Raw genomic sequence first — 12,164 nt, 5'->3', positions numbered from 1 at the left:
ACAACCCCTGGTATGCCCAAGTATGGGAGGAAGGTCACACTTCCACTCTCTGTCATTAGGCTCGTCACAAGAGTCCATCCAGACAGAAACACAATATTTTTTACTGTTGCCTTTTTGCTACATTTGTTATATTTATGCTGATAAATAAATAAAGGGAGACTAGTATAGATCTATTTCAAGCTATTTAGCTCTCATCAGCTAGCCATACCCAAGTTTGGGAATCGAACCTGTGCTCTATTGCCTCCCAGGCAGGGAGTTAACCATTTGAGCTACAGAGAACGACTCCTTTATCAGCCAGCCAGGGTGGGAGGTATATACTTAAAGTCACAACCCCTGGTATGCCCAAGTATGCCCAGGTTCGATTCCCAAACTTGGGTATGGCTAGCTGATGAGAGCTAAATAGCTTGAAATAGATCTATACTAGTCTCCCTTTATTTATTTATCAGCATAAATATAACAAATGTAGCAAAAAGGCAACAGTAAAAAATATTGTGTTTCTGTCTGGATGGACTCTTGTGACGAGCCTAATGACAGAGAGTGGAAGTGTGACCTTCCTCCCATACTTGGGCATACCAGGGGTTGTGACTTTAAGTATATACCTCCCACCCTGGCTGGCTGATAAAGGAGTCGTTCTCTGTAGCTCAAATGGTTAACTCCCTGCCTGGGAGGCAATAGAGCACAGGTTCGATTCCCAAACTTGGGTATGGCTAGCTGATGAGAGCTAAATAGCTTGAAATAGATCTATACTAGTCTCCCTTTATTTATTTATCAGCATAAATATAACATTATATATATATATATATATATATATATATATATATATATATATATATATATATATATATATATATATATATATATATATATATATATATGTGTGTGTTTTTATTTGTGCTGATAAATAAATATATATATAGTATGTATATATTAGAATCTTGGAATAGTTTCTTATACATTTTGTTTCTTTTTACAACAACAATTGTTATGTTGCCTTTTTATTTTTATTTTTAATTAAGAAATTTCAAAGTTGTGCCAGACACATTTTGGATATCAGCAAAGACTATCCGTAGTCAAGAAAAGTAACAGGATCAGCATTCACACAGCATTTCTAGCTCTCAATAACTGCAGCTCAAGAAAACTAGATAGGGTGTTTCAGGCTTAATAGCCGTAGTTTAACTGGACTTTACTCCCATTTGTATATTAATATAGAGCTGGGCATATGTTAGTGATTTCCACACGCATGCACTTCAACACACACTCACAAACATACACAGGCGCATATAAATGTACATCCGATAACTTAAAAAAGACACAAAAGAATGCACACTTTTCAGGTAGGAGTAAACAAAACTTCTTAAAACAAGGCACATCCTTTGATTTTCAATAAAACTGTAAAAAGAAAATGGCAAAAAAAATCCATATAACATAATGTTTTGCACGCTTTGAAAAAAGAAAAAGATAAACTACCTTTTTAAACATTGTGCTACTTTTTTAAAATGACCTCACAAGACAAACAGCTTATTATAAGTCTAATAGTCAAGCTAAACTCCAGTTCTTTCAATCTTATATTTTACTGTTCAATATACAATTGATAATATTTTAAAATCTTTTTTTAATATATATTAAACTCCTTTCCTTCTTTTGTTATTTATCTCTGGGGGAAACTCCACTTAAATAGTTTATTTTTCCAATAAATACTTTTTTTATATAGCTTTTTTTTTTCTTCATCCCTTTCATCACCTTCCAAAGGAAAAGCTATGTCAGTCTCTGCACACATAAGAACATTCCTTCCACGGCTGTCTCAGGAGGAGAGCTCTACCAGTGAAATAATAAAAGAAACGGCACCACATCTCAACACTACTCTTTTAAGGTGGAAAAAGCTCCATGACGTCTCTCAAAAAAAGGTAGCTCTACCAGAAGATGACGAAGAGTTCTCCTGAGATCTTACTCCAAGCCCATGGGTTGAAATCCATGAGTGGGGAGTGTAGCAAGCCGAAGGGAGATTGCCTCCGTTGCTTTGGGCTGCTTTATTCTGGAGTCTTTTGCCAGATGGAGAGACGGGAAGAATAGACGAAGAGGAAGGAACCCAGCATGTCAATGATCACATAAGTGAAGGACAGGTCCCATTTTGGAGCTTGGGCTGCCAGTCAAGAAGACGAAACTGATTTTCTAAGAGAAGATGAAGTTGTGGTAGCCCCATGCGCAAGTGGTGTTCCTATCGCTGGTATTTTTCCGCATGGCTGAAAACAGCCATAAGAGGGTGAGATGCCACCTGCTCAAGAACCCCACCCACACCATGTTGTTTGAGCCACACCATGTTGTTTGAGGAGAGTCTGCAAGACAAAGCTCCCAAGTTCTCACTGAGCATGGTAGCTCTTGCTTTTTGTTTTCCTTTATTGCCAGGTGACTTGATAAAGCAAAACCAAAACACGGCGGAGTGAAATGTGCAGGGAACCGAGAACCCAGCAGCAAGGGAGTGCTGAGATCTACACCAGGTAAGAGGAAGGAGAGGGGAAAGGTGAGGGCTCCAATCCCATGATCAAAATGGATGCCCTACAAATCAGACGGCAGGAGTGCGAAGAGAGGAGGCCGTGGCATTTCCCCTCTCATCCTCCAAAGAAGCTCCATTGATTCCCAGCTGGAGATTGTCGCCCCGTAAATTCTCCATTCCCAGAAGATAAGACGTTCAGGGAAAAGAGCCTTAAGCTAGCTAGCACCTCGGTACTTTCATCCATGGGAAAGGACAATGATTCGAGTGATGATTCTGGTCTCAGAGGCATGACTTATGAAATATGACCACAGTTATTCTGAAGTACAAAAACAGCATGAGGGAGAGAAATACAACCAGCTGAAAACATTTAAAAGCCAGTTTAGGCTAAAGATTAGGAAACGCATTCTAAGAGTCAAAAATAAGTAGGCACTGGCAAAATTCCTTCTGAGTACTTGGGGGAATTTCCTTTGATGGAGCTTTGTAGGCAAAGGAGTCATTTGGAAATAGCAGTCAAAGGGTTAAGAATGCTCCCACTGACCTTGGACAAAGGACAATGTGTCTTGGACACTTGCCCCAAAGCCTTAAAAACAGAGGATGCTCCTGTGGGCACAAGGTTTAGAGAGCCCAGCAAATTGTTCAAGTAAGATGACTTACCTTTCCTCGTTAAATGCTGTTTCTTGCCATCGCAACGCAACAAAAAAAAAACACCCTTCAGGACATTTTATAAATTCCACAAGAAGGAAGACCAAGGGAAGCTGATGTGGAGCAGCTCACTGAGAACATGGCCGGAGGGCGATCTGAGCCTTCCCATGCGACTTGACGAAGCCAGGAGATCCCGAGAAGCTCATCTGCCAGAAGTGGGAGCCAGACAGAGTGCGTCCCTAACTGCAAGCATTCCTCTTGCAGTTGAGGGTCTCCCCTATTTCCTTATCAAGACCCTTCCAATTCGCAAGTGGAATAAACCAAAGGAAACCTGAGGACAGCAGACAGCTCCAAACTGACAGAAGGCTCTGTTCTTCCGTCACTAGGATGTTTCCTCATTCTATGAAGCCTCAAGGCGGATGAAGATAGAAAATGAATTGGCCATGATACCAAGTGGTGGTGCTTTCACTGCCTGGGAAGTCACGAAAAGCAGCAATTCTGCCCAACCTATCCAGAAGATGGAGAAGGGAGATGCCCCTTTCTGGAAAGAAAGAACAGTGCTACACTCGGTAGGATTCCTCCTCTCAAAGAAGCCCTTTCCTAACTGATTGCCGGCAGATCCCTCGCAGGATCAATCAGGGCAAGAGCTGCGGCTCAAGTGTCAGCCATGAGCCAGAAGCACAAGACATTTCTAGCCAATGGTTACAATCCATTCAACCTCGGCTGAACCTCCTTCAATTGGCACTTCCGAAACGGCAGGTGTAATACCAAGAGACAACGCCTCTCTTCCATTAAACCTCACCCAGAATACAGAACCATCCTGGCCCTCGGTTTCCAGAACATGGAGATGGTTTATTGTCTCTCTGTCCACTGTCTGGTCAATGATGTCTTCTCCAACCCATGCTCCCAATGGTTGTGGCAGGTTAAGAAGGCTAAACGGTTCAATCGGTGGCGAACTCTTTGGGACAGAAGTGCCTTAGAGCAATAGAAAGTGCAGGGCAAGTCCCTGTGCTCAGAACTGCCTCAAGAGAGAGGGGTTGAGAGAGAGAGAGAGAGAGAGAGAGAGAGAGAGAGAGAGAGAGAGAGAGAGGGAGAGAGAGAGAGAGAGAGAGATATTTGCCATCCATCTTTGGCAGCCGCAGAAGCCACCTGTGGGCTTATGTACAAGGAGATTTTGGCCAGGATGCTTTTACCCCACCCACCCGCCACCCAAGTTTTTATTTTCTTTTCATATTTCAACACTTTTATCGATCATGCAAACATACCAAAGCTTTTTGCACAGCTTTTGCCAGGAACGATGCTTTCCAAGGCAAACCAACAGAAAAAAAGAGCTTGTATCTCAAAGGGGAACGTGTTAACAAAACGAAACTTCTTACAGTCACAGCTTCATCATCACCAGGAGAAGACAAACACCTTCAGGACAAAGAAACGAAGCATGCAGCTTGCTGAAGGTTCCCCCGCCCCACCCCCAACCCGACTCACAGGTTCCCCCAAGCCTTCCTTCCATGGCTGCCTCTACCAGCATCTCCAGCAGTGGCAGATGGGCGCATGAGCTGGGCATAGAAGGAAGCGCGGTGTGCAGTCCAGAAACACCCAACACAGAAGGCAAAATAGTCATTGCTAAGACGAGATTTTTCACCCCAAACGGAAAACGTGAAGAACCGGAGAAGACTAATACTTATTTTGTGCCACATACTTTGATAGTGTATTGGGACAGTAACAACTCAGGATTGAATCTGGAGAGAGGGGAAAGGAATCCACTTTGGAGTGGATGGAGTAGCTTCGCCTGGAAAACTCTGCTGAAGAAAGTGTGAAGCTTACTTTCTCCCGTTGCCATGGAAGCGCTGCCCATCCCAGGCCGCCCTGACATCCGACTCCGCTGCAGGAGGAGAACTGCAGTCAGGCTGTGATCTCTAAGGTCAAACGGGTGTTTGGAAGGGATGGGAGAAGAAACCCAAATGTGGTTCCTCTCTTCGCTTGCAAAACAGGTCCCGAGGAAAGCCTTTCTCAAGCATCTCAGTTTGTTTCAACACAATCCTGAGGTAACCTTGTCTTCTTTGTGCAAACCTCAAAAAATGGAGGAGGGAAGATCTTCATGGAGGTGATTGTGCCCTTGTGCCCATGGCAGATCCTGAGGTTGGCCCGGACTGTTCTCCAGCTCTCATTCCAACATGGCATCTAGCTGGTCAGCAAGATCATCAAACATGCTGCCGATGTCGTCCAGGATGCTGACGGTACTCTTGGATTCTGCAGTGGAACTGAAGGCAAGAGACATCAGTGAGGTTAAGACGATCCCAATTCCTCTACAACAGAGGTGTCAGATTCAAGGTCAAGCGTGCGGGGTGCTTAGATCTGGCCCACGGGACCACCCTGGAAACAGCAAGGGGCCAGCTGTGCCTCTGCCAGCAAAAATGGAGCTTGGGAGGGGCACACACGGCTGTTCCAGGCTTCATTTTTGGCCACAACAGCCTCCTGCAGCCCTCTGAATGAAAACAGAGAAACGGCAGAGCACTGGGATCACAGGTGCTGCCAACACAAGTGATGTCATGCTGCCACATCCCCTGGCCATGCCCATCCCAGCCCCACGAGATCAAACAAAACCCTGATGCAGCCCTCAATGAAATTGAGTTTGACACCCCTGCTCTACAAAACCCTTGCCTTTACTACAGCTTTCTAATACTTCTATCCTCTGGTTACTTAAATCTGAGCATATAAAACCGCAGTAAATTCACCCTGCCTTTCTCCTGTTTTGCTCTCTTTCATCCTTTTTGCTAAATACTTTTGTTCCCGAGTGGACAACTCATAGAACACAGCCAGCAGTGGCTGTTTCACCCAGCCTGTCTGGTCTGCTGGACTTTCTGCACGCTTTCTAGCTCCTTGACTATCTCTGGCCTTCCCCACCCCTTCCTACCCTCAGGAGTGCCTTACTCTGCTGCTTGTCCATCCTCTTGCTTGATCTTCTCCTCCACCGCTTGCAGAGCAGCAGCCAGAGAAGCGCTGGTCTCCTCCAGTTTCTGATGCACGCTCTCGGTGCTCTCCACTGAGGGCCCAGCCATGGAGGAGCGAGGTGGCTTGACTGGCACTGTCTGTTGAGGCTGCCCTCCAGGGGACAAAGGCTTAGCTGGGCTGGAGCAGAGGGAAGGAGGTGTGCTTGAAGGCTTGATGGTGGGGGTGAGCTGCTTGGCCGGTGAAGGTGCTGGTGTGCAGCTGGCACTGACTGATTGGAGGACAGGATGGACCTTCGGCTTTGGAGCAGTTGGGGGTGGTGTAGGCTTTGGAGATGTGGGTGGTGGGGTCCCATGGACACGTTTCACCTCTGCAAGAGACAAACAGGACATACCATGACCTCTGTTCGAGGAAGTGGCCATAACATGGAGATTTTACTTGGCAGGGCTGCTTCTAATGTCCTCCATCGTTAGGAAGACAGTCCAGCTGTTACTAGAACTGGATTCAATGAATATTAAAAAGGATAACAAAAAAGATCCCCCTTCCATTCAGCAACTAGAAAATATTAGCACACAAGTTTGCAGTTTCAGGCACACAACTCCTCTCCAGCCTGATTCCCAGAGTACCCCCCCCCCTATATATATACACACACAATCTCCCAAGTGCTGCCCAACATTTCTTTGTGAGCAACCTATTAGTACCTAGATATGTACATAGATAAAGAAGCCCCTTGGCAGCCCCTTGGAGCACAGAGAAGAAGCTGTGAAGCCCCCACCCGCTAAAAACCATGCTCTCTGGATTCCCCAGGAAGAGGTTTTACCTGGGCTGCCAGGGCCCGGAATCGGAGCTCTTTTGGTGGTTGGTGTGGAAGGCCCTGAGGTTTTGGGCGGCAAGATGGGCTTGGGAGAGACAGGAGGCTTGATGGGCTTCTTAGTTTCTTCGCGGGGGATCTGAACCGAAGCCCCTCCCCCTCTCTCTTGCTGCTCTGGGGGGGCCACAGCCTCCAGGCTACTCATCTCAGAGGTCGGCCGGCGCTTGACCGTGCCCATGCCATTGTGATACACTGAGAGCTGGGCCAGCTCCTGCTCCTTGTCTTTCAACTTTGGCCGCCTCTTCACCGTATCTGATTCTGTGAGGATGAACTTGATATTGTCCTGTTGACACTGCTTTGCCCGGATCCTCCGCTTGAGAGTGGCGCTGGCCTCCACTCTGGAAAGGTCGCTGTGCCTATGACCTAGGGAGAAGCCTTCCCCGCCTTCGGCCTTGGCCAGGCTCATCTGCCGGGGACGCTGCTTGATAGTCAGGCTGCCCTCCTCGGCAAAGGGGATATTTTCTCCTGAACCGTTCTGTGGGGCACTCCCACTGTGCTCTGCCCGCAGCCGTTCCACAGGGCCGCTGTCTTTGACTGTGTCAGGCTTGATGCTGTCCGAGCGTTCACGTCGAGCGGCTGCCACAAGACCAGTCACAGGGCCACTGATGGTGCGTCGGCGGTTCACCACCTCTCCGTCTGGACCGATGGCCTCTTTATGCTTGACGGTGGCCAGAACAGTTGCAACACGGGCATGTTCCGGACTGGCAGAGCGTACAACCACACCAGGCTGCAAGTAGTACCCGTCAGCCCCCTTTTGCAGGGCAAGAGCCCGTCCCCCTCCACCGATAGATGACATTTCTAACATGGCAGCAATGCTCTTCACGCTCCCAGCACTGCCTGTCTCCACGGTGCCTCCTTCACTCGGCTGTCTCTGGTCCAGCTCTTCTCCCTCCTCTCCCTCTTTGCTAAAATCGTCTGTCATGTTGCTGCTGGAGATGGCAGAGCTGGAGCGCTTGGGTGGTGGTGGCGGAGGACCCTTCTTCTTGGGCCGCACAGCAAAGGACTGACTGCGGTTCACATTCTTGTCAGCACCCGACTGTGCCCTGACAGAGTGGCTGCGGCCAACCCTCCGCTGCACAGTGGCATAGGGCCCGGCATCTGGCACCAGCAGCTCGTCCCGCTCCTGCTCGCTGTCGGACATTGCATAGCGATTCAGACTGTGGGCTCTCTTCTTGGGCCGACCTGCCTCCTCCTCATTCTCTGCAGCCTGTGGTGGCAGGCACAGCACTGGGATGGAGATGGGCAGGACTGGCACACCTTGAGCCAAGGGGCCCACAGCTTGAGCCTCTCCCTCCACAGGTTGCGGCAGGACATAGGCAAAGCCTCGGTGCGTTGGGGACTGAGGCAGTGAGCGAGGGGACATGGGTCGGTCACTCTGCGGCAGCAACTGTGGCGTGGGTTTAACTTTGGCTGTAGCATGGGGCACCCCGAAAGCCTGAGGAGAGGACGGGCGTGGCTTGGTGGGAGTTTGTGGAGGGGTGTAGTGGCCTGCAGCTGGAGGGAAGGATTGCCGTGGTTTCCCAGGCACTGGTGGGACGCTTGCCCTCTTGATGCTGTGGCCATGGCGGAGGCTCCGCACCTCCTTGGGCAGGGTGCCCGGAGGCTCCTTCCCCTCTTCCACTAGGTGCTCCTGGCTTTTGGATGCTGCAGGGCCAGGAGATTTGGGTCCATCTCCCAGCAGCTCCTGGGAGCTACTAATCAGCTTAGCTCTCCCACTCAGGCTGTTCTCGTGGACGAGGCGGGAAGGGTGCCGGTAGACAGTTCCATCCCGGAAGTGCGTCACATGGTTGGCCTGTTTCTCGGGCCCCTCTTCACTGGTGCCTGTCATGGCCACCTGCAGTTCATTGCTCAGATCGCTGTCCTGGAAAGTGGACATCTTGGGGGACTGGCATTCGGATGTTTCCTGCAGAGGAGACTCTATGGCCACCGTGTCCTGTGACTGTGGGGGACCCTTTTTCTTCAGCGTTCCTGATTCATATTTGATATATTCCGCTTTCTGGATCTCTGCCAACTTTTTCACAGCCAGCATCAGCTTCTTCTGGTGGCCTAAGCAGATACGAGAGATCAAAACTGGTTAAAATTCTAGCACAGTCTTTATAAATAAACCTCCAAACCAGTACAATTATGTCTCACTCGGTCTACTGAGCGAGAGCCAGTTTGATGTAGTGGTTAAGGCACGAGTCTAGTCCTGCCTCAGGCACGAAGCTAGCAGGATGACCTTGGGCCAATCACTTTATCACAGCTCTAGGAAGGAGGCAATGACAAACCACTTCTGTAAAAAAAAAAAAAAACATGGCCAAGCAAAATGCAGGGACCTGTTGAGGCAGCCTCCAAAAATCAGACAGGATTGAAGAGAAAGGGGTGGGGGAGATCTATCACTTGGTTCAGCCATTTCACCTGCCAGGTATCCCTTTGGTTCCCCCCAAAATCAACATTTTAACTTAGTTCAGCAGCCCTTGAGCTAGAATCTGCTTTGTCTTATCCTGGGAGGGCACTCTATTTTTCCTGCTCCTTGCTGCTCAATAACCACAGGATGGGCTGTTTGGTTGAATGGCCAGCTGATGCCCAACCTTGCCCAGTATCAATGGTTTCAGTGTGTCTGTAATCTCTCCTCTCCTCTGGCATCTAGATTAGATATGAGGGATGAACACACACACACACACACACACACACCCTTCCTTCCTTGCTTCTTCCTCCTCTTTACTGCTCAGAATTTGTACCCCTTCCAACATTTGGAAGAACGCCAAGGAATCTGTAATTCTTAAAGATCAGTGTTCTACTTTTAAAGGTGCAGAAATCTTCATGAGTCTTCTCCCCACCCCCTTCCCAGTTTTCTTTTAAAATAATTTAGTCATTAAAATGGCAGGTGCTGTCCGCTGTGCCACTTGGAAGGAACCTCAGCAAAGAGACTTTTTCCTTGTCTAGTTAGGTCAGGAGTGTTAAATGCGATTTCACTGATGGCCGCATTAGGGTTGTGTTTGACCTTGTGGGCTGGGGTGGATGTGCCAAGGGTGTCTGTGCCAGCTTCAAGTCACTCATGTCAGGGGCGGCTATGGTGACCCGAGCACTCTGCCAGCAAAAACAGGCTCTTGAGCTCCCGTTTTCAGCTGCGACAGCCTCCTGCATCCCTCTGCCATGAAAATGGAGCTTGGGAATGCCTCCTACGGCCTTGCAAGCTCCGTTTTCAGTTGCAATAGCCTCCTGCAACCCTCTGTCAGTGAAAACAGAACTTGGGAGGGCCGCACATAACCCTCTCGAGCTCCGTTTTCGCTGGCAGAGGCACTGTGGGCCGGTCCACTGTTTCCAGAGCAGCCCTGCGAGCCTGATCTAAACCCCTTGCAGGCCAAATCCAGCCCCTGAGCCTTGAGTTTGACACCCCTCAGTTAGGTCATCCGTGTTCAGCATTTGGGAGATGCTTGACTGGCAGGAATGCCAGTTTTGAACCAATACATTACATTGCGTTATATCCCTGCCGTAAAACATTACACTTCTTGTAAGTGCTTCTTCCTAGGTACTCTGCTCTTCTCTATAAGCACCTTCTCTAATCCAACACCAGCTCCATTGCCAAGATATTTGAGGCCCAGTCACAGTATAGGCTGGGCTTTCCCAACCTGGCATCCTCCAGAATAACAGAAGTTGTAACTTCAAGACATCCCGAAGGCACGAGGTTGGGGAAAGTGAGGCAGACCCTATTCTGCCCTCCATCTTAACTCGGAACCCAAACCCCACCATTCATGCATAGAGGTACACAAAGACCCTGTTTTAAGTTTCTAGTTGAGGATGGAGCTGCCTCCATGCTCCCCTCACCCAGTTTGATGATGCCGATCTCCTGCAGATCCTCCCAAGTGATATCGGTGATAAAATCGATGTTCTCGTAGCCATTTTCCACCAGGACTTTATAATACTGTGCCAGACCAATCATGGAGAGCCAGAGAGCCAGGTTTGCCTGGGAAGGACAGAGGATATAATAAGCCAGAATTTCTCAACATTGGTGACTTGAAGAGGTGGGGACTTCAAGTCCCAGAATTCCCCAGCCAGCATGGGATTCTGGGAGTTGAAGTCCACACCTCTTCAAGCCGCCAAGATTGAGAAAGAGTGTAACAAGCCATTTCACAGGGCAAAAGGATGCAGCCCCAGACCACCCCACCAGTGGAGTCCACCCGCCCTCCTAACCATCAGTATCCAATCGGCACCTTCCGTGTTTTCTGTGTAGTTCATGTTTTTTTCCACATTAAACATGCAGTTGTAATCTGAAAAGACTCGGAGGAATTTCTGACCTCTTCCCCATAATTAAAACAGCCTTGAAATGCTACTCTACCCATCGTCAATTAGCAGAACTCCTGGGAGAATTTTCAAATTATGTCTGCTTAATTAAGAGTTTCTGCTGGACTCTTCGAGCCTGTTTATTGCTTTCTGCCAGCTGGGAGGGGAGGAATCGTGGCACTTTGTTCTTCTGCTGCCAAGGAGAATAAAATTTTGGTCCTTGATTTACAACCACAACTGACCCACAAAGTTATGTTGCTAAGTGAGAAATTTTGGTTTTTTCCCCATTTTACATCTTGCCTGGGGACACGGTAGGTGTCATAAATATGAGCCAGTTGGCAAATATCCGAATGTAAATCACCTGACCTTGGGGATGCTGCAATGGTCATAAGTGTAAAAAATGGTAATCTTAAGGTCACCAAATGAACTGTTGTAAGTCGAGGACTACTACGATTCTATGTCACTTTAAAAGAAATGGAAAGTAAAGTAGACAGGTAGACCTTGACTTACGACTGGTCACTTAGCAACCATTTGAAGTCATGACAAACCTCTCTGGGAGTTGTTATATCCCAATTCTGCAGTTCCCATGGCCACCCCACCCCTCCTAGAGTCACATGACCTCATTTTGGGACACTTGGAAACCAGCCCGCATTTTTGACCATTTGCAGCATCCTCTGGTCACATCATCACGTTTTAGGATGGTTTTGCTGAAAAACGGCATTCCGGTTTCTAGCAAAACTGACCCATAGTAAACCATTGGTTCACTTAACAACTGCCGCAAAAAAATCAGGCCAGTCACATGGGTGATCAAGTTTACCAGCCATCATGGTTTGCAATGTTAGGTAGACTCCATTTTGGTCGTAAGGCAAGGTCTACCTGGAAGCCATTCAGGTTTTACTCCCCTACGGAGGGAATCGGGAACTTAAAATGAGGTTCTCCGGGAAGACTGCT

General features: G+C 48.1%; 1 protein-coding gene across 2 annotated transcripts in view; it reads right to left on the bottom strand.

Annotated features, from left to right (window-relative positions):
* Nucleotides 1–4,778: 4,778 nt before the first annotated feature.
* CASKIN1 (CASK interacting protein 1) overlaps nt 4,779–12,164 on the bottom strand; it is a 149,618-nt gene continuing 142,232 nt past the window's right edge. For both annotated transcript variants that reach the window (XM_087729230.1, XM_087729229.1), the window contains 4 exons: nt 10,758–10,896; nt 6,900–8,996; nt 6,062–6,449; nt 4,779–5,391 (listed from right to left, as the gene is read on the bottom strand). In XM_087729230.1, coding sequence (XP_087585356.1) covers nt 5,295–5,391; nt 6,062–6,449; nt 6,900–8,996; nt 10,758–10,896 — 2,721 coding nt within the window. In that variant the 3' untranslated portion in view covers nt 4,779–5,294. The remainder of the gene's footprint in view (nt 5,392–6,061; nt 6,450–6,899; nt 8,997–10,757; nt 10,897–12,164) is intronic.

Source organism: Thamnophis sirtalis, unplaced genomic scaffold (genome assembly GCF_051295495.1).
Source record: "Thamnophis sirtalis isolate CommonGarterSnake01/CBP01778 unplaced genomic scaffold, rThaSir2_p1.2 scaffold_14, whole genome shotgun sequence".
In the NCBI taxonomy this organism is placed as follows: domain Eukaryota; kingdom Metazoa; phylum Chordata; class Lepidosauria; order Squamata; family Natricidae; genus Thamnophis; species Thamnophis sirtalis.
Note: the sequence above shows the minus strand (reverse complement) of the source record. Positions and strands in the feature narration are given on the sequence as shown.